Source organism: Jaculus jaculus, chromosome 10 (assembly GCF_020740685.1).
Source record: "Jaculus jaculus isolate mJacJac1 chromosome 10, mJacJac1.mat.Y.cur, whole genome shotgun sequence".
NCBI lineage: Eukaryota > Metazoa > Chordata > Mammalia > Rodentia > Dipodidae > Jaculus > Jaculus jaculus.
The window spans coordinates 109112878-109134856 of NC_059111.1; the positions used below are offsets into that span (position 1 = coordinate 109112878).

A 21979-nucleotide genomic window follows, 5' to 3' on the forward strand; every position below is an offset into this window, starting at 1 on the left:
GGTGCGCCCATTCTCTTCCCCCTCCCCTTTCTCTGTCGAATAAATAAAAATAAAAAATATTTTTTTAAGCAACAATGTCAGATAGGTAATCTAGTAGTTTTTATAGTCTTCAGGTTTTCCTTCTTAAATGTTTTGGAGAATAAATATGGGTTGTAGGTCCAAAAGTACCTTATTAGCATTAGGGTTATAGTGTTTTTTTTTTTAATACCTGGGGATTAACATGTCTGAAAAACTATAGAAGGCAAGGATAAATAAATCTCAACACTTCAGCAGTGTTTTCTTGTGAATGCGGGAGAAGAAAGTGGGCCACCCAAAGATGTTAGTAATTAGGAAATTTAGTTTGGTTTTGTTTTACTTCCTGAGACCTGTGTAGCTCTGGCTGGCCTCCAGCTTTCAGCACTCTTCCTGCCTCTTATGTGGGTCCTGGGGAATTGAACCAGGGTTCCTTTGGCTTTGCAGGCAAATGCCATCCCTTCAGCCCTTAATATTTTTGTTGATTTGTTTTGTTTTTCAAGGTAAGGTCTTACTCCAGCCCAGGCTGACCTGGAATTCACTATGTAGTCTCAGGGTGGCCTCAAACTCATGGCAATCCTCCTACCTCTGCCTCCCGAGTGCTGGGATTAAAGGCGTGCGCCTCCGCGCCAGGCTTAGCCCTTAATATTTTTAATGTCTATGAATCTCAGGGTTCCCTATCAGTTATGTAGGGTAGAAAAAGCATGCAAGCATTTATACCAATGACATCTTTTCTTTTGTTCATTTTTATTTATTTGAGAGCGACAGAGAAAGAGCCAGAGAGAGAGAGAGAGAGAGAGAGCGAGAGAGCCAGCCAGCCACTGGAAACGAACTCCAGATGCATGCGCCCCCTTGTGCATCTGGCTAACGTGGGTCCTGGGGAACTGAGCCTTGAACCGGGGTCCTTAGGCTTCACAGGCAAGCACTTAACCGCTAAGCCATTTCTCCAGCCCATTGGTGACATCTTTGAATATAGAATTTAGACTATATAGAATTTAGACAATCAAACAGTTCAGTATTACCTTAAAGAAGTCTTAAAAAATAAGTAGGAACCCAGTCAAATATTTGTCTTCATAATTTCCTATGAGTTTTTACTAACTTTTCTTTTTAAATTGACAACTTTCATGATTATAAAAAATGCCCCATGGTAATACCCTCCCTCCCTCCACTTACCCCTTTGACACTCCATTCTCCATCATATGCCCTCCCCATCTGAATCAGTCTCTTTTACTTTTGATGTCATGATCTTTTCCTCCTCTTATGATGGTCTTATGCAGGTAATGTGAGGCACTGTGAGGCCATGGATATCCAGGCCATTTTGTGTCTGGAGGGAGATGTTGTATGGAGTCCTGTCTTTCCTTTGGCTCTTACATTCTTTCCGCCACCTCTTCTACATTAGACCTGATCCTTGGCAGGGGGGGGGGGGGGAAGGAAGCCTGTTTAACCACTGACCCATCCACGCCTGGCTTAAGGCTTTTCATTCTTGACTATCATTTTAGATTATGATCTTTGAGTTCTCCCCTGTTTATTACAAAAAAAAAAAAAAAAAAACCCACAAGGCATTGGCCAGGCCAAGTGACAAAACACTTGCAATATCGTGTGTGTAGTATACATATGTATGTTCCCTTGCAATACTTCATGTGCTCGCCTGTAGCAGGGTACATTCGCCTGTGGTGGCCAGAGCAGAAAGTCGGATGTCCCACTCATCATGCTTCTGTCAAAATGTTTTTGGTGGGGTGGGGGAGCTAATGGTTCTTGCTTTAGCCCAGGCTAACCTGGAATTCACTACGTTGCCTCAGACTGGACTCAAACTCACAGCAATCCTCCTACCTGTCTCCAAAGTGCTGGGGTTAAAGGCATGCACCCCCACTCTTCTGTCCATTCTTATTTTAGCCTTTTTTTTTTTTTGGTGGGGGGAGGCAGGTTCAAGGTAGGGTCCTGCTGTAGCCCAGGCTGACCTGGAATTTACTATGTAGTCTCAGGGTGGCCTCAAACTCACAGCAGTCCTACTTCTGCTTCCTGAGTGCTGGGATTGAAGGTGTGAACCATCACGTCTGGCTATAGCGAGTCTCTTACTGATCTGGAGCTTCCTTTTTTGTGGTGGTAGTTTTTTCTTTTTTTCCCCACAAGCTCTGGTGATTCTTGAGTCTTGGCTCTCCTTCAGAATTTGGGTTCCAGGTACATGTGGCCTCACCCAGTTGTTTAACATGGGTTCTATACATTTGAATTTGACCAGTATTATGCCCCTGTCAGGTCCTTATGCTTGTACAGGAAATACACTTAACCATTGAGTCATCTATCCAACTCTATCTCATCAACTTCTGGTTTGGATCCAAGCCACTCAGCAACTAGTGTTTTTGTTGCTTCAACTCAGATCAGTCAGGTTTTTCTGGGACCATCAGCAGCATTTCCTCAAGAAGCACAATGCATCAATCACTATACACACTGTTGAACTTTGGCATTCACATGAATTCATCTTATTGCTATTTAAAAAAAATAAAATGAAGCTGGGTGTGATGGCGCATGCCTTTAATCCCAGCACCTGGGAGGCAGAGGTAGGAGGAAAACCATGAGTTCAAGGCCACCCTGAGACTACATAGTGAATTCCAGGTCAGCCTGAATTAGAGTGAGACTCTACCTCAAAAAACCAAAAAAGTAAAATAAAGTAAAATAAAAAATAAATTTAAGAAATGAACCAAAACCAAATCCAAGAGCATTTCATGTCAGGAAAATTCAGTTTGACTCACATTTTATTTTATTTATTTTGGTTTTTGAGGTAGGATCTCACTCTGGTCCAGGCTGACCTGGAATTCACTATGTAGTCTCAGGGTGGCCTTGAACTCACGGCGATCCTCCTACCTCTGCCTCCCAAGTGCTGGGATTAAAGGTGTGTGCCACCATGCCCGGCTCTTGACTCACATTTTAGAGCCATACTCTGAAAAGAAAAAAGGTAGAATTGACATTTCATGGCATCCATACCTTTTCAGCTTTGAGAATGACAGGAAGGTGCATGCCTTTAATCCCAGCACTCAGGAGGCAGAGAGGTAGGAGAATCACTGCTATGAGTGTGAGGCCAGCATATTACTAGAGTGAGTCTCTACTTTGAAAAAAGAGAGAGATATAGAATGATAGGATTTCCTTATTAAATTCAAGATGGGACTTCAAGTATTTTTGTTTATTCATTTGAGAGAGGGGAGGGAAAGAGAAAGTGACAGCCAGCTAAAGACAGTAAGTATAGGTGCACAAGGGCCTCTTGCCCTTGCAAATGAACTCCAGACTCATGTGCCAATTTATGCTCTGCCTTTATGTGAGTACTGGGGAACTCAACCTGGTCCTGCAGGCTTTGCAAGCAAATGCCCAAGGTGGGACTTTAAGATGCAACTGTGCATTTGGGTGAAAATTGTCACCTAAGATAACAGGAAGAACAAATATCTTCTTTTAACCAATGGATAGGAAATATAATTGGTGAAGTTTCCAAACATAAAGTCCTTTATGGTTTCCTATATTCCCATTTTGTGTTACATTTTTGCTCAAAGCCAGTCCCCAGTTCCTAACATCTGCCTTCCAGTGAGTTTGACTACCAACCCCAAGGATTCCCTGGTAATTTAGTTGTGCCCATTGCTTTGATGTCCCACCTGCCTCAGCTCCAGTCAGCCTCTATCATTGCCAACAGTTGGCTAAGCCTTGTCTTAATGTCAGGCTTCCTTGGGGCCTGGCAGGATTTTGGATGCACCCTGATGTGCTCAGCCAGTCTGGACTTATAAATGAACCCCTTCCCACAGTCACCACAGGCAAAGGGCCTCTCAGGCCTGTGGATGCGCTGGTGCCTGAGCATGTGGCTCCTTTCCCGGAAGTTTTTATCACACTCGGGGCAGTGGAAAGGTCTCTCCCCCGTGTGCAGGCCTTGGTGGCTAAGCAGTTGCACCTTCAAGCGGAAACTCTTGTCACACTTGGGACACTGGAAAGGCTTCTCCCCTGTGTGTATCCTGATGTGTTCCACAAGCTTAGACTGCTTGGCAAAGCCCTTCCCACACTCACAGGAGAATGGCATCTGCCCGCTGTGCATCAACTGGTGTGTCTTCATGTCAGACTTCACACGATAGCTCTTGCCACACTCTGGGCACTGAAAGGGTCTCTCGCCTGTGTGCAGACGCTGATGGCTAAGCAGCTGCCCCTTCAGGCGGAAGCTCCTGTCACACTCTGGGCACTGGAAGGGCCTCTCGCCACTGTGCACACGCAAGTGCCCAGTGAGGCTGCACTGCTTGGTAAAACCCTTGCCACACTCCCCACAGGAGAATGGCATCTCCTTGCTATGGGTAAACTGGTGGGCCTTCAGAAGGCCCTTCAGGCGGAAGCTCCTAAGGCAGTCTGGGCACTGGAAGGGCCTTTCCCCACTGTGCACTCTGAGGTGGTCTCGGAGACTGCACTGGTGGACAAAGGCTCGGCCACATTCGCTGCAGGTGAAAGGCCTCTCTCTGCCATGTCGCTGCTGGTGGGCTCGCAATGTGCTCTTCAGGCGGAAGCTCTCCCCACACTCAGGACATGGGAAATGCCTCTGTGCCCCTGCCGTGTCCCATTGCTGCTGGGCACTAGCCCGTTTGTTGATCTTCTTCCAGACCTTGTGTGATGGGTCCTTGGAATGACCCTTCTGGTGCTTCACGAAGTGGTTCTTCCAGGAGTTTTCCCCGTGGACAGGCAAAGAGTGGTGGGTATGCTGCTGGACAGGGACTTCCAGAAAGCTAGGGAAACCCAGAGCTTTGTAAGTTGAGATCCCTTCTCTTTGAGCAGACTGGCTGGAACTGTTAACCATTGCAGTTAGAGCCTCAGGGTTGTGCCTCTGTGCGTTCATGAGATCCATGCATTGGTCAGGTCCAAAGGAAATAGCTTCCTTTTCTCCTGAAAAGAGACCAAAGGAATGCTGACTTGTCAAGAGGATTTAAGAGGAAATGAATGACATTTCATTTCTCCTGAGTTCATAGCTTGCTGACTTCTTGAAACTGAACACAAACCTCAGTCGTTCCTCCTGTCTATGGCATGACTAAAGATCATCGCAGTACAGCCACTCATAACTAGGACCTGTGATGCTCAGAGCACCCTGCTGAACCATCCAAACCCACCATGTCCTATCCAAAGTAAGTCTGTAACTGTCTGCTAAACTTAAACGAGCGGATCTATGACATGATTCAACTGAGAAGAGGGGCTGGAGAAATGGCTTAGCAGTTAAGGCGCTTGCCTGCAAAGCTAAAGGACCATGGTTCAATTCCCCAGGACCCATGTAAGCCAGATGTACAAGGGGGTGCCTGCATCTGGAGTTCATTTGCAGGGGAAAACAGTGTTTCAAGCAAATGGGCCTAGAAAACAAGCAGGGGTCCTGTGGTGGTTTGATTCAGGTGTCCCCCATAAACTTAAGTGTTCTGAATGTTAGGTTCCCAGCTGATGGATATTTGGGAATTAATGCCTCCTGGAGGGAGTGTATTGTTGGAGGCAGGCTTATGGGCTTTATAGCCAGTTTCCCCATGCCAGTGTTTGGCACACCCTCCTGTTGCTGTGGTTCACCTTATGTTGGCCAGGGGGTGATGTCCACCCTCTGCTCATGTCATCGTTTTCCCCTGCCATCGTGGAGCTTCCCCTCGAGCCTGTAAGCCAAAATAAATCTCTTTTTCCCAAAAGCTGCTCTTGGTTGGGTGATTTCTACCAGCAATGCGAACCGGACTGCAACAGGTCCTATCTGATAGTGTAGACTTCAGACCAACATTGGTTAGAAAAGATGAGGAAGGTCACTTTATATTGACTAAAGGCACATTCCAACAGGAAGTCATTATAATCCTAAACATATATTCACCTAACATGGGGGCTCCCAATTTCATCAAACAAATGCTATTAGAACTAAGGTCACAGATAACACCAACACAGTTGTAGGTGACTTCAACACCCCACTCTCATAATTGATAGGTCATCCCAGCTAATAAACAAACAGTGGCATTGGGATTAAATGAGGTCATAGAACAAATGGACCTAATAAATATCTACATTTCATCCAAATGCTGCAGAATACACATTCTTTTCAGCAGCACATGGAACATTCTCTAAAATAGACCATATATTAGAACACAAAGAAAATCTTTTTTTTTTTTCTTTCTTTTTTTTCCAGATTTTCAAGGTAGGGTCTCCCTCTAGCCCAGGCTGACCTGAAATTCACTCTGTATTCTCAGGGTAGCCTCGAACTCTCAGCAATCCTCCTTCCTCTGCCTCCCAAGTGCTAGGATTAATGGTGTGCGCCACCACGCCTAGCTTTTTTTTTTTTTTTTTTTTTTTTTTTACCTTTTAACTCCTTCTATGAGGCCAGCATCACCATGATATCAAAACCAGGCAAAGATAGAACAAAAAAAGAAAATTACAGACCAATCTCCCTCATGAACATAGATGCAAAAATTCTCAACAAAGGGCCGGGCGTGGTGGCGCATGCCTTTAATCCCAGCACTCGGGAGGCAGAGGTAGGAGGATCGCCATGAGTTCGAGGCCACCCTGAGACTACATAGTGAATTCCTGGTCAGCCTGAGCCAGAGTGAGACCCTACCTCGAAAAACCAAAAAAAAAAAAAAAAATTCTCAACAAAATATTGGCAAACAGAATACAAGAGTATATCAAGGGGGCTGGAGAAATGGCTTAGCGGTTAAGCGTTCGCCTGTGAAGCCTATGGACCCTGGTTCGAGGCTTGGTTCCCCAGGTCCCACGTTAGCCAGATGCACAAGGGGGCGCACGCGTCTGGAGTTCGTTTGCAGAGGCTGGAAGCCCTGGAGCGTCCATTCTCTCTCTCCCTCTATCTGTCTTTCTCTCTGTGTCTGTTGCTCTCAAATAAATAAATAGATAAATAAATAAAAGAGTATATCAAAAAAATCATTCACCCTGACCAAGTAGGCTTTATCCCAGAGATGGGGGGATGGTTCAATATACGCAAATCTATAAATGTAATATATTATATAAACGGTTTGAAGGACAAAAATCACATGATCATCTCATTGGACGCAGAGAAAGCATTTGACAAAATCCAACATCCCTTCATGACAAAAGTCCTACAGAGACTGGGAATAGAAGGAACATATCTCAATATAATAAAAGCTATTTATGACAAGCCTACAGCCAACATATTACTAAATGGGGAAAAACTGGAAGCTTTTCCACTAAAATCAGGAATAAGACAAGGGTGTCCACTGTCTTCACTTTTATTTAATATAGTTTTGGAAGTCTTAGCCATAGCAATAAGGCAAGAGACACACATAAAAGGAATACAAATTGGAAAGGAAGAGATCAAGTTATCATTATTTGCAGATGACATGATTCTATACATAAAGGACCCTAAAGACTCTACTAGCAAACTGTTAGAGCTGATAAAATCCTATAGCCATGTAGCAGGATACAAAATAAATACACAGAAATCAGTAGCCTTCATATATGCTAACAACAAACACACAGAGGATGAAATCAGAGAATCACTCCCACTCATAATTGCATCAAAAAAAATAAAGTACCTTGGAATAAACCTAACGAAGGAAGTAAAGAATCTCTACAATGAGAACTTTAAAACACCCAAGCGAGAAATTGCAGAAGACACTAGAAAGTGGAGAAACATCCCTTGTTCCTGGATTGGAAGAATCAATATTGTGAAAATGGCAATCTTACCTCAAGCAATCTACACATTTAATGCAATCCCTATCAAAATTCCAAAGGCTTTCTTCATGGAAATAGAAAAAACAATCCAAAAATTCATTTGGAATCACAAAAAACCTCGAATATCTAAAGTAATACTGAGCAACAAAAATAAGGCTGGTGGTATCACCATACCTGATTTTAGCCTATACTACAGAGCCATAGTAACAAAAACAGCATGGTACTGGCACAAAAACAGACATGTAGATCAGTGGAACAGAATAGAGGACCCAGATGTAAGTCCAGGTAGCTATAGCCACCTGATATTCGATAAAAATGCCAAAAATACTCATTGGGAGAAAAGACAGCCTCTTCAGCAAATGGTGTTGGGAAAACTGGATTTATATCTGCAGAAGGATGAAAACAGATTCTTCTCTCTCTCCATGCACAAGAATTAAGTCCACATGGATTAAAGACCTTAACATCAGACCTGAAACTCTGAAACTGCTAGAGGAAAAAGTAGGGGAAACCCTTCAACATATTGGTCTTGGCAAAGACTTTCTGAATACAACCCCAGTTGCTCAGGCAATAAAACCACAGATTAATCACTGGGACCTCATGAAATTACAAAGATTTTGCACTGCAAAGGACACAGTGAAAAAAGCAGAGGCAACGTACAGAATGGGAAAAAATCTTCGCCAGCTATATATCTGATAGAGGATTAATATCTAAGATATACAACGAACTCAAAAAGTTAAATAATAAGGAATCAAACAAGCCAATCAAAAAATGGGCTATGGAGCTAAACAGAGCATTCTCAAAGGAAGAAATACAAATGGCATATAAGCATCTAAAGAAATGTTCTACGTCACTAGTCATCAGGGAAATGCAGATTAAAACTACATTGAGATTCCATCTCACTCCTGTCAGATTGGCCACCATCATGAAAACAAATGATCATAAATGTTGGCGGGGATGTGGAAAAAGAGGAACCCTTCTCTGCTAGTGGGAATGCAATCTGGTCCAGCCATTGTGGAAATCAGTGTGGAGGCTCCTAAAACAGCTAAAGATTGATCTACCATATGACCCAGCTAGAGTACTCCTAGGCATATATCCGAAGGATTCATCTCATTTCCTTGGAAGTACATGCTCAACCATGTTTATTGCTGCTCAATTTATAATAGCTGGGAAATGGAACCAGCCTAGATGTCCCTCAACAGATGAGTGGATAATGAAGATGTGGCACATTTATACAATGGAGTTCTACTCAGCGGTAAAGAAAGATGAAGTTATAAAATTTGCAGAAAAATGGAAGGACCTGGAAAGGATTATACTAAGTGAGGTAACTCAGGCCCAGAAAGCCAAGCGCCACATGTTCTCTCTCACGTGTGGATCCTAGCTACAGAAGATTGGGCTTCTGCATGAGACAGAAAACACTTAGTAGTAGAGGCCAGTAAGTTAAAAAGGAGATATAAAGGGAAAAGAAAGGAAGGGAGGAAAGTACTTAATAGGTTGATATTGTATATATGTAAGTACAATGATTGAGTTGGGGAGGTAATATGATGGAGAATGGAATTTCAAAGGGGAAAGTGGGGGGGGGGGGAATTACCATGGGATATGTTTTTACAATCATGGAAAATGCTAATAAAAATTAAAAAAAAAATTATTTATTTGACAGCGACAGAGAAAGAGGCAGATAGAGAAAAATAGAGAAAATGGGCACGCTAGGGCCTCCAGCCACTGCAAACGAACTCCAGATGTGTGTGCCCTCTTGTGCATCTGGCTATGTGGGTTCTGGGGAAACAAGCTTTGAACTGGGGTCCTTAGGCTTCACAGGTAAGTGCTTAACCGCTAAGCCATCTCTCCAGCCCACAAAGCAAATCTTTTTTTTTTTGTTTGTTTTTTGTTTTTTTGTTTTGTTTTTCAAGGCAAGGTCTCACTGTAGTCCAGGCTGACCTGGAATTAACTATGTAGTCTCAGGGTGGCCTCAAACTCATGGCGCTCCTCCTACCTCTGCCTCCCAAGTGCTAGGATTAATGGCGTGCACCACCACGCCCGGCTTCCACAAAGCAAATCTTAACAAATACAGGAAAACTGAAATAATTCTTTGTACTCTATCTGATCACAATGGGATGAAACTACAAATCAATAGCAAGAAAAGTTATAGAGCATGCATAAAATCAGGGAAACTAAACAATACACTACTAAATGATGAATGGGTCAATGAAAAAAATCAAGAAGGAAATCAAAAAATTCATAGAATCAAATGATAATGAGAACACAACATATCAAAACCTTTGGGACACAATGAAGGCAGTCCTAAGAGGGAAATTTATAGCTTTAAGTGCCATATTAAGAAATTAGAGCTGGGCGTGGTGGTGCACGCCTTTAATCCCAGCACTTGGGAGGCAGATAGGAGGATCGCCATGAGTTCGAGGCCACTCTGAGACTACAGAGTTAATTCCAGGTCAGCCTGGACCAGAGTGAGACCCTACCTCAAAAAAAAAAAAAAATATTAGAAAGGTTGCAAGTAAACAACTTAATGCTTCACCTTAAGGCCTTGGCAAAAGAACAAGGCAAACAAACAAACAAAAAAATCAGTAGACATGAAGATTAGGGCAGAAATTAATAAAATAGAAACCAAAAAAAAATAATAATCCAAAGACTCAATGAAGCAAAGAGTTGGTTCTTTGAAAAGACAAGCAAGATGGATAAACCCCTAGCAAATCTGACCAAAAGAAAGAGAGAAGAGACTAATAAAATTAGAGTTGAAAAAGGCACCATCACAAGAGATAAGAGAAATTGAAAAAAATCATAGGGACATACTATAAGAACATATATTCTGAAAGAAATGGATGATTTCCTTGATTTATATGACCTAACAAAATTATTTATATATGTATATTTTTTTTGGGGGGGGGTTCGAGGTAGGGTCTCACTCTAGCTCAGGCTGACCTGGAATTCACTATGTAGCCTCAGGGTGGCCTTGAACTCATGGTGGTCCTCCTACCTCTACCTCCTGAGTGCTGGGATTAAAGACGTGTACCACCACGTCTGGCACGACCTAACAAAATTAAATCAAGATGAGATTAACCCCTTAAATAGACCTATAACAAGTATGGAGATCCAAGTAGTTATAAAAAAAATCTCCCAACCTAAAAAAAAAAAAATCTCCCAACTAAAAAAGGTCCAGGCCAGATGGATTCACTGGCAAATTTTACCAGACCTTCAGGGAAGAACTAACACCAATGCTTCTCAAACTTTTCCATAAAATAGAAAAATGCCTTAACCGCTAAGCAATCCCTCCAGCCCCAGTCTGTCAAGCCTTTCCAAGCAAGTGCCTTTAACTGCTAGGCCATCTCTTCAGCTTCCAGACCCTGATTTCGTAATACTCACCTCCAAATAGCTGTTTCCCAATAACTGGATCAAAATGCACATCAACAGAGGGGTGAATCACGTTTTCTAGTTTCTGTGCCTCTGCCCAGCTGCAGAAGGATTCTGTACCCTTTTCAATCCAGGAAATCAGTTCTGGTTTGGGAAGTCCACCATCTGCACAAAGAAGTCAGACAGGGTAATCTGCCTTCCTTGAGCACTATAAAGCACATTGTTTCTAAATTTATCCAAATACATTTATGGAATAATGCATGACATGGCAACAAGTACTAGGTTTATTTGAAGAGAAGCAAACTGTCCACCTATCTACCATTGCTTGCAAGTGAAACAAAATAGCAAATATATATGTGTGTGTGTGTGTGTGTGTGTGTGTGTGTGTATAATTTTTTTTTTTTTTTGGAGGTAGAATCTCACTCTAGCCCAGGCTGATTTGGTATTCACTATGTAGAGTCATGCTGGCCTCAAACTCACAGTGATCCTCCTACTTCTGCCCCCAGAGTGCTGAAATTAGAGGCATGTACCACCACACCCAGCCTGTTTTAATGTCCTTAAGAACCCATGTAGTGGCATGGGTTTATAATCCCAGAGATGGGACACAGATACAGGCAGATCCATGAGGCTCACTGGCAGCCAGTTTAGCTCACTTGGTGAGTCCCAGCCCAGTGAGAGACCCTGTCTTACAAAAGGTGAATGGTTACCTGAGAACACCTGAAGTTGTCCTCTAGCCTGCACTTGCACATGCACACACACCTACTAGTGCACATGTGAACACGGACACATAAGCAAAAACATTTCAAGGGCTGTTGAGACAGCTTAGTGGTTAAGGTGCTTGCCTAAGGACTCAGGTTTGATGCCCCAGTACCCAGGTAAGACAGATGCATAAAGTGGCACATGCTTCTGGAGTTAGCATGCAGTGGCTAGTGGACCTGGAGAGCCCTTTCTCTGTCTCTCTTCTCTGTATTTCTCTCTTTGCAAATAAACAAATAAAAAGATTACTAAAAAATGCAAAAAGTATTTTGAGCCTGTGGAAAAATGAGAATTATATAAAATCTACAGCTGGGGACATGACCCAGCAGTTAGAGGCACTTGCTTGCAAAGCTTATTAGCCCAGGTTTGACTCCCTAGCACCATGTAAAGTTAGACACAAAAACAAAAAGTGACAAAACCTGGCACAGATGTCTGCTGTTTGTTTGCAGTGACAAGAAACCCTGGCAAACCCACACACACATATGCAAATAAATGAATAAGTAAATATTTAGAAAGTTTTTAAAAACCTGGATGCTGTCAGATCTTACCATGTTAACACACTTACTTTATATTCACATGATTAAAGCCCCTGAATTCGGTGTTTATCTTCAGAGATAAGCACTCCCCTGCTAAATCTCTTAGTGCTCATAATTTCCATGTATACTTATTTACTTATTTATACATTGTGTGGTTGAGGATGGAACACAGGGCCTATGACATATTAAACAAGTAGTCTTATCACTGAGCCACACCCCTAGTCCAGTGTGTTAACTTTATATTTGTTTGTTAGTAAGGATTGAACCAGTGCCTCACACATGCTAGGTAAGTGCTCTTCCAATAAACTACATTTATAGCCTAATGTTTTATGTTATTTATTTATTTTAAAAAATATTTATTTATTTGAGAGAGAGAGAGAGAATGGGCACACCAGGGCCTCCAGCCACTGAAAATGAATTCCAGATGCATGCACCCCCTTGTGCATCTGGCTTATGTGGTCCTGGAGAAGTGAACTGGGATCCTTTGGCTTTGCAGGCAAATGCCTTAACTGCTAAGCCATTTCTCCAGCCCTATGTTGTTTATTTTTAAAGTATTTTAATTTATTTATTTGCAAGTAGAGACAGACAGAAAGGGCATACCAGGGACTCCAGCCTCTGCAAATGGACTCCAGATGCATGCACCACTTTGTACATCTGGTTTTATATGGGTACTGAGGAATCGAACACAGGTCGTTAGGCTTTGCAGGCAAGCATTTAGCCACTGAGCAATCACTTCAGCTCTGTTTATTTATTTATTTTTATTTTTGTTTTTTTCCTAGGTAGGGTCTCGCTCTTGCACAAGGCTGACCTGGAACTCACTCTTTAGTTCCAGGCTGGTCTTGAACTCACAGAGATCCTCCCACCTCTGCCTCCCAAGTGTTGGGATTAAAGGAGTGTGCCACCCTGGCCAGCTCCCATTTTCATTTTCATTTAAAAAATATATACATATAAATAAGTATTAACGGCCTGCTTAATTCCCCCCTTTTTTTTTTCTTTTGGTTTTTCGAGGTAGGGTCTCACTCTAGCACAGGCCAACCTGGAATTCACCATGTACTCTCAGGCTGGCCTTGAACTCACGGCTATCCTACCTCTGCCTCCCAAGTGCTGGGATTAAAGGCATGTGCCATCACACCTGGCTTCTTTTTTTTTTTTTTTCCTCAATTTTTATTAACATTTTCCGTGATTATAAAAAATATCCCATGGTAATACCCTCCCCCCCACAGACACCTGGATTCTTAAAACTTTTGCATAAGCCATGTGCTGCAGTCAGGTTCATGCTGCTGGCAGAAAACACTGGACCAAGAGCAGCTTGTGGGGGAAAAAAAAAGGTTATTTTGGCTTACAGACTCCAGAGGAAGCTCCATGTTGGCAGGGGAGAATGATGGCATGAGCAGAGGGTGGACATCACCTCCTGGACAACAGCAGGTGGACAACAGGAACAGGAGAATGTGCCAAACATTGGCAAGAGGGAACTGGCTATAACAATCGTAAGCCCACCCCCAACAATACACTGCCTCCAAGAGGCTTTAATTCCCAAATTTCCATCAGCTGGGAAGCTAGCATTCAAAACACCTAAGTTTATGGAATACACCTGATTCAAATCACCACACCATGTATAATTCTGGTACTTGCTTAAATTTTATTTTCAAAATTTCACTAATTTGAAACAATGAGCTTGGGCTCATGCATTTGATGCTACTTGTACTTACAGGAGTATATCTCAATCCCTCTTGTCCATTTGCTTGCCAGCAAGCTCTAGGCACATCACAGACATTGTCATTCCCATGAGCTGCTGTATCACAGTGGGTATGTGCCATCAGCTTTACTATATGCCCCCAAATTGTTCTGTTTTGCAAGATGGCTGTGGTGAATTACCACTTCAGCTGTTTCATGTCTTCAAAATATGGGTGACATATTTTCCCATCTCTAACATTAAGTCTTGCTCTATGGTAGAGCAATCACCTTCCATTGTGTTTGAAAACAAAAACAAAAAACCTCGCCTTGGCTGTTCTATGTTCTCATTTTTTTAATTTTTAAAAAATATTTTATTTATTAGAGAGAGAGAGAATAGGCATACAGGGCCTCCAGCCACTGCTAACAAACTCCAGACGTGTGCACCCCCTCGTGCATCTGGCTAATGTGGGTTCTGGGGAATTGAATATGGGTCCTTTTGGCTTTGCAAGCTAAACCTTAACCTTAACCATTGAGCCATTCCTCCAGCCCTGTCCTCTGTTCTCTAGGATCAGCTTAGAGTCCTCCTCATCTTTGAGATGGCACTGCTTTAAGTATATATGTGGATTTGAAAAGAACTGACAGTATCATGAAGAGCATGCATAATCAGAAGCATATGAATGAAAGTATGAATAAAGGAGAAAGTTATTGAAACACAAATCTAAACAGTTCATTCATGATTGTGAACACAACATGACTTTGAACTGATGACTATGATAAAAACAATCCTCTCAGCTCAATGCTTGGGACACATTTTGAGAGTAGCCCAGGCTTGGTAATCTAGAAGTATATTTCTCTGTATATTCAATTTCTTTAAGTGGTTTTTGGGTAACAATAAAATAATTTAATACATGTCTTGAGTTACATGTTTTAGGAACAATTCATAGCTACAATCTGGAAAACTAAACTATGATAAAGAATATAAGTTTAGGGCTGGAGAGATGGCTTAGTGGTTAAGCACTTGCCTGTGAAGTCTAAGGACCCCGGTTCGAGGCTCGATTCTCCAGGACCTATGTTAGCCAGATGCACAAGGGGGCGCACGTCCCTAGAGTTTGTTTGCAGTGGCCCCATTCTCTCTCTCTTTCTCTGTCTCTCGTTCTCAAATAAATAAACAAAATAAAAACATTAAAAAAGAATATAAGTTTAGAAACCTTGACATATTAAAGAAGTAGATAGAGCTGCCATGAGTTGGCAGGAAAGATGGGAGGAGTACGGGAGGTAATTAACATATGTTTATATGTTGAAGGAGTCAAGACATATGATGTTGCTGGATCATGATTTAAAGATTTCAGTAGATTATTTTTATTTACTTATTTGAGAAAGAAAGAGAGAGAGAGAGAGAGAGAGAGAAGTGGAGAGGGACAGAGAATGGGCACACCGGGGCTTCTAGCCCTGCAAACAAACTCTAGGCGAATGCACCCCCTTGTATGTCTGGCTTACGTGGGTCCTGGGGAATCAAACCTAGGTCCGTTGGCTTTGCAGGCAAGTGCCTTAACCACTAAGCATCTCTCCAGCCCTTAAGTAGATTATTTTAAATTATAAAACAAACCAATAAAGTCATGCAAAAAAAGAGACAAAATCAGAGAAGAAAAACAGAAAAGGAATGGAAATAAATAAGCTAATCTTTTTTTTTTAATTATATATATATTTGGTCTCACTCTAGCCCAGGCTGATCTGGAATTCACTTGGTAGTCTCAGGGTGGCCTTGAACTCATGGTGATCCTCCTACCTTTGCCTCCTGAGTGCTGGGATTAAAGACGTGCACCACCACACCCAACACAATATTTTTATTTATTTGCAAACAGACAGAGATAGAGAGAAGAGAGACAGACAGAGAGAATGGACACATCAGGGCCTCCAGCCACTATAAATGAACTCCAGATGTATGCACCACTTTGTGTATCTGGCTTTACATGGGTACTGGTTACTTGAATTGGGGTTGTTAGGCTTTGCAGACAAGCACCTTAAATGCTGAGCCCTCTCTCCAGCCCCCAATCTCTTTTTTTTTTAAATGAATTAATGCTATTAATATCAATAATCAAGAAACAGGTGTTACCATAAGTAAAGGCAACTACCAATTGTAAAATGGATATAGTTAAAAGGAGAGAGGGTAGGAAAAGTAAAAAATAAAGTGGTTGCAGCCAGGCATGGTGGCATATGCCTTTAATCCCAGCACTTGGGAAGTAGAGATAGGAGGATCACTGAGAGTTAGAGGCCACCCTGAAACTACATAGTGAATTCCAGGTCAGCCTGGAATTAACTGAGTATAGGTTAATAAAAATATTATTTTATTAAAAAGCATTTAAAATATTACTTTAAAAAAGAATATGAGGTAGGCATGGTAGTGCACACTTTTTATTATTATTTATTTGAGAGCTACAGACAGAGAGAGAAAGAGGCAGAGAATGGGCGCCAGGGCCTCCAGCTATTGCAAATGAACTCCAGACTCGTGGCTAACATGGGTCCTGGGGAATCAAGCCTCGAACCCAAGTCCTTAGGTTTCACAGGCAAGCATTTAACCGCTAAACCATCTCTCCAGTCCTAGCGCACACCTTTAATCCCAGCACTCAGGAGGAGGAGGTAGGAGTGAGTTGGGCACCTTGAGACTACATAGTGAATTCCAGGTCAGCCCAATCTAGGGCATGACCCTACCTCGAAAAAAAACAAAATAAAGAAAATAGGGTAAAAAGCCTTTCTGAGTAAATTTCCAAGAAATCTTGCTACCTGACAAGTAGGAGCACCAAGTGCCTGAGCCCTCAGAAGATGCAGTTCCATGACGTGCCCCAGAACGTGAACACTCCTTACCTAGAGAGAGAAGCATTTCATAATTGGTTCTCATGACATGCTTGTAAAGCTCCTTCTGCCATTCCTCTAGATTCTGCCATTCTTGCTCCGAGAAATGAACTGCCACATCCTCAAAAGTCAAAGGGCTCTGAATTGACAGATATAATAGACAGTCATGATTATTGCAAAATGACTCCAGATCATTCTTATAAAAAACTTAAGAAGCTGGGCGTGGTGGTGCAAGCCTTTAATCCCAGCACTTGGGAGGTAGAGGTAGGAGTATTGCCATGATTTTGAGGTCAGCCTGGAACTACAGAGTGAATCCCAGGTCAGCCTGAGCTAAAGTGAGACTCTACCTTGAAAAAACAAAACAAAACAAAAATTTAAGAAGCTGGGTATAGTGATGCACATCTTTCGTCTCAGCACTCAGAAGGCAGAGGTAGGAGGATCACTGTGAGTTCAAGGCCAACCTGCAACTACTGAGTGAGTTCTAGATCAGCCTGGGATAGAGCAAAACCCTACCTCAAAAAAATAAAAAAGATAATGTTCTGCTGCGTTTCCTTATGCATCAGTACTTTTACCTTTGTAGGATTCAAGCCTACAAAGAGAGGTGGCTTAGCAGTACAGCACTTGTTGGCAAAGCATAAAGACCCAGGTAGATTCTTCAGGACCCACGTTAGCTATATGTACAAGGTGGAGCATATGTTTGGAGTTTGCATTGGCTAGAGGCCCTGGTGTGCCCATTCTGTCTCTCTCCTTACAATAAGAGAGAAAAAATATCTTTTTTTTAAAAAAAATTTTTATTATTTTATTTTTATTTACTTATTTGAGAGATACAGGCAGAGAGAGAAACAGTCAGAGAGAGAGAAAGAGAGAGAAAATGGGCGTGCCAGGGCTTCCAGCCACTGCAAACAAACTCCAGATACTTGCACCCCTTGTGCATCTGGCTAACGTGGGTCCTGGGGAATCGAGCCTCGAACCGGGGTCCTTAGGCTTCACAGGCAAGCGCTTAACCACTAACCCATCTCATTTGACAGAATTTGGAATCACCATGGATTTAGGTATGTCAGTAAAGGATTGTTTAGACTAGGTTAATGGAAGTGGGAAGACCCCCCCCCCCAAATGTGGGCAGCACCATCACATGGGCTGGGGACCCAGACTGCATAAAAAGGAGAAAGCAAGTTACCAGCATTCACCTCTCTCTGCTTCCAGGCCTGCAGATGCAATGTGACTTATTCCTGCCATGATAAACTAATGCTAAGCCATCTCTCCAGCCTCCAGGAGCCCGCTTGTAAGCTTTTTTATTTTTTCTTTTCTTTTCTTTTGGTTTTTCGAGGCAGGGTCTCACTCTAGCTCAGTCTGCCCTGGAATTCACTGTGGAGTCTCAGGGTGGCCTCGAAGTCATGGCAATCCTCCTACCTCTGCCTCCCCAGTGCTGGGATTAAAGGCGTGCGCCACCACGCCCAGCTTCTGGCGTAAGTCTTAAACTGTATGCTTTTCTGCATAGTGTGATGTTCTATGTGTTCAGGACGTGCCTCCTACATGCCTATCAGTCACGTAGGAGCCATTCTACTATCCAAAGGACTGCGAGTCTTACTTTTCAGACTTGAAACTCACTATGTGTAGCAGGCTGCCTCAAATTTGTGGCACATTTATAATTCCAACTCTAGGGAGGTACAGGCCAGAGGATCCAAAGCTCAAGGTCACCTTTGGATACCTGGCAATTTCAGGATTAGGCAGGGACACATGAGACCCTATCTTAAAAGAGAGAGAGAGAAAGAATGACAGAAAGAAGGAGAAGAACTTCAATTCATGAAATTGTGAAGATCAAAAAACTATACTCCAGTCACAGTGTACAATAATTGCTCAGTTAAGATGACAAAGGGGGCCAGGCTGGAAAGATGGCATAGTGGTTAAGGTGCTTGCTGTGAAGTCTAAGGACCCAGGTTCAATTCCCCAGTGCCCATATAATCCAAATGCACAAGGTAGCACATGTTTCTAGAGTTTGTTTGCAGTGTCAGGAGGCCCTGGCATGACCATTATCTCTACCTGCCTACACTTCTAGCTCCCTATTCTCTCAAATAATTTTTAAAAATATTTTATTTTTATTTATTAATTTGACAGAGAAAGGGGGGGAGAGAGAGAGAATAGGGGCGTGCCAGGGCCTCTAGCCACTGCAAACAAACTCCAGACACCTGTGCCCCATTGTACATCTGGCTAACATGGGTCCTGGGGAATCAAACCTGGGTCCTTTGACTTTGCAGGCAAGCACCTTAACTGCTAAGACATCTCTCCAGCCCTCAAATAATTTTTTAAAAGATTTTTTTGTTTATTTTGATTTGAGAGTGACAGAGCAAGAGAGAGAGAGAGAAAATGGGCACACCAGGGCCTCCAGCCAGTGCAAACGAACTCCAAATACATGCGCCACCTTGTGCATCTGGCTTAGGTGGGTCCTTAGACTTCACAGGCAAGTGCTTAATCACTATGCCATCCCTCCAGCCCCTCTCTCAAATATTTTATTTAAAAAAAATGGCAAAGGTGGGCCGCAGGGATATTAGTGGTTAAGGCACTTGCCTGTGAAGCCAAAGGAACCAGGTTCAATTCCCCAGGACCACCTAAACCAGATGCACAAGGTGGCGCATGCATCTGGAGTTCGTTTGGAGCAGCTGAAGTCTCCATCATACCCATTCACTTCTCTATCAAATGAATAAAATAAGCAAAAAAAAAATTTTTTTTTAATGACAAAGGTAGTCAGTTGTGCTGGGGCATTCCTTTAATTCCAGCACTCAGGAGGCAGAGTACATGGATTACCCGGGTTCAAGGCCATCCTGAGACTGCATAGGGAATTCCAGATCAGCCTGGGCTAGAGTGAGACCCTACCTAAAAACAAACAAACAAAAACAAAACAAAAGACAAAGGCCTTAAACAATAAAATTTCTACTTCACTCCACTGGGTGGGGCAACGTAATCTTTGGATTACAGGTTACAGGTGTATTTCTGTAGTGGATAAATTTAAAAATACCTGCCATTCCATGAAAGTGAAATAAATTGATATATTAATTTGGAAGAATATTTTCTTATGGCTATTTTTCCATCTACAGGAATGACATAACTTCTATTTACTGTCTATAAATATGCTGTGGGGCTGGAGAGATGGCTTAGTGGGTAAGGTGTTTGCCTGCAAAGCCAAAGGACCTAGGTTTGATTTCCCAGGACCCACGTGAGGCAGATGCACAAGGGGGTGCACATGTCTGGAGTTCGTTTGCAGCGGCTTGAGGCCCTGGTGCACCCATTCTCTCTCTACCTGCATATTTCTCTCTCTCTCTCTCTCTCTATATATATATATACATAAAAATTTTTAAATGTGCTGTCAACCCCCGTCGTGGTGGCCCACGCCTCTAATCCTAGCACTTGGGTGGCAGAGGTAGTAAGATCGCTGTGAGTTCGAGGACATCCTGAGACTGCATAGTGAATTCCAGGTCAGCCTGGGCTAGAGCGAGACCCTACCTCAAAAAACCAGAAAGGGCTGTGAATCTTTCATATGCTTAGCCTTGGAAAAATGTTTTTTTGTTGAGATTGTACAGGGGTCTTAAAGTTAATAAGCTCAAGTTATTTTTCAAGAATTTTAAATAGAAAAGTTAAAAAAGAAAGAAGAAACCTTACTAAAACCTAGCCACCCCCTCTATACCCTGATTTCAATGAAACACTAAATAATCAAGCAAGTCCGTGTTCTTTTCGGGTCTTCCTGTCCTCTAGGACCCCCGGAGCACACAGTCCTTCCCTCATGCGCTCAACATGAGCAGCGCCGTCAAGCTGGCGGCTAAATCCTGACATGGGAACGGCGCCAGACATCAATTCCGAGCTCCTCGTTCCGAGCCCGCGTTCTGCATTCAGCGGCGGACCTCGGGGCGCGCCCTCCGCGCCCTCGCCCTCCCAGCTCGGGGCCTTTGTTTCGGGTCTGGCACCCACGAGCCCCCGAGCGGCGGCCCCCCGCGCCGGACCCCCCACGCCCCGCACCCACGCCGGCCCCAGGACCCAGCGGCCAGCCAGCCGGGGGCCCCCTACCCTAGCGGACTCGACCATGGCCCGTTGCAGGGCGTGGCCCCGACGGCGTCCACCGTCCTCCACAGTGCAGCGGTGCCCGGTTCTCCACCCGCAGCAGCCACCTGCTCGGCCCCGATGCCCGGCCAATTCCCCAAGGTCAGCACCGCCGCCCCGCGCGGGCCCGGGACCCGGCGGCCGCTCTGCCCCACAGCGCCCCCTGCGGGCGGGAGGAGCCGGAGCACGGGCGGGAGTCGTTCTTCGCATTGGCCCAGGCAAAGCAGTTAAGGGGACCGTCTACATTTTCCAAGGGAGGGAAACCGGTGCATATGAGCTGAATTGCAAAGACGGTGGCACGGAGAGGAGGGAGAGGAGAGAAACAGAGGGATGAAGCCGGGCGTGGTGGCGCACGCCTTTAATCCCAGCACTCGAGAGGCAGAGGTAGGAGGATCGCTGTGAGTTCGAGGCCACCCTGAGACTACATAGTGAATTCCAGGTCAGCCTGGGCTAGAGGGAGACCCTACCTCGAAAAACCAAAACGCAAAAAATAAAGAGAGAAAGAAAGAGACGGATGGAGAGAGAGAGAGAGAATAAAGAGATAGAGGGAGAGACAGTTGGTTGATTCATCTATGAAGGAATCAAACCCAGGAGCCTGGACATGTAAGAAGATGGCCCGCAAATGGGCTTCCCCTTAAAACAGGTTGCCACTGTGGGCAAAGGGAAAGAAAGGGCACAAGCCGGGGATGCTGGTTGGGCATCAATCCTCACCCTTCGGATCTGACTCAGGCCAGGATGGATATTTGTCCACAAGTTCTGTCCTTTTTGGTTGGGAGCACTTTTAGTGACCCAGGCGCTGGTCCCTTGGCCAGAGAAACCCTGAGAAATGAGATTTACCCACCCATGCCTCAGACAGATACTGCATGTGTTGACAGGTGGGCACAAGGAATGAGGGCAGGGCACCCAAAGCATCTACAGGGAGACTGAAGAACAAAGAAGTGGAAGAAGCAGAAAGAACGTGTGAGAAACAAAATGTGGGGAAGAAATAGAAACACAGGAAGGGTGTAAGCTTGTGTGTTCATTTGAAGGGG

At 43.6% G+C, this 21979-nt stretch overlaps 1 protein-coding gene across 1 annotated transcript; it reads right to left on the reverse strand.

The window, feature by feature from the left end:
- Positions 1 to 3172: 3172 nt before the first annotated feature.
- On the reverse strand, positions 3173 to 21158 carry LOC101604339 (zinc finger protein 786). The gene is made up of 4 exons (XM_045160087.1): positions 20916 to 21158; positions 16872 to 16998; positions 11056 to 11208; positions 3173 to 4908 (listed from the first exon to the last, which is right to left on the reverse strand). The coding sequence occupies exons 1-4, from the start codon at positions 21156 to 21158 to the stop codon at positions 3653 to 3655; spliced, it is 1779 nt and encodes a 592-aa protein (XP_045016022.1). The 3' UTR covers positions 3173 to 3652.
- Positions 21159 to 21979: the final 821 nt, after the last annotated feature.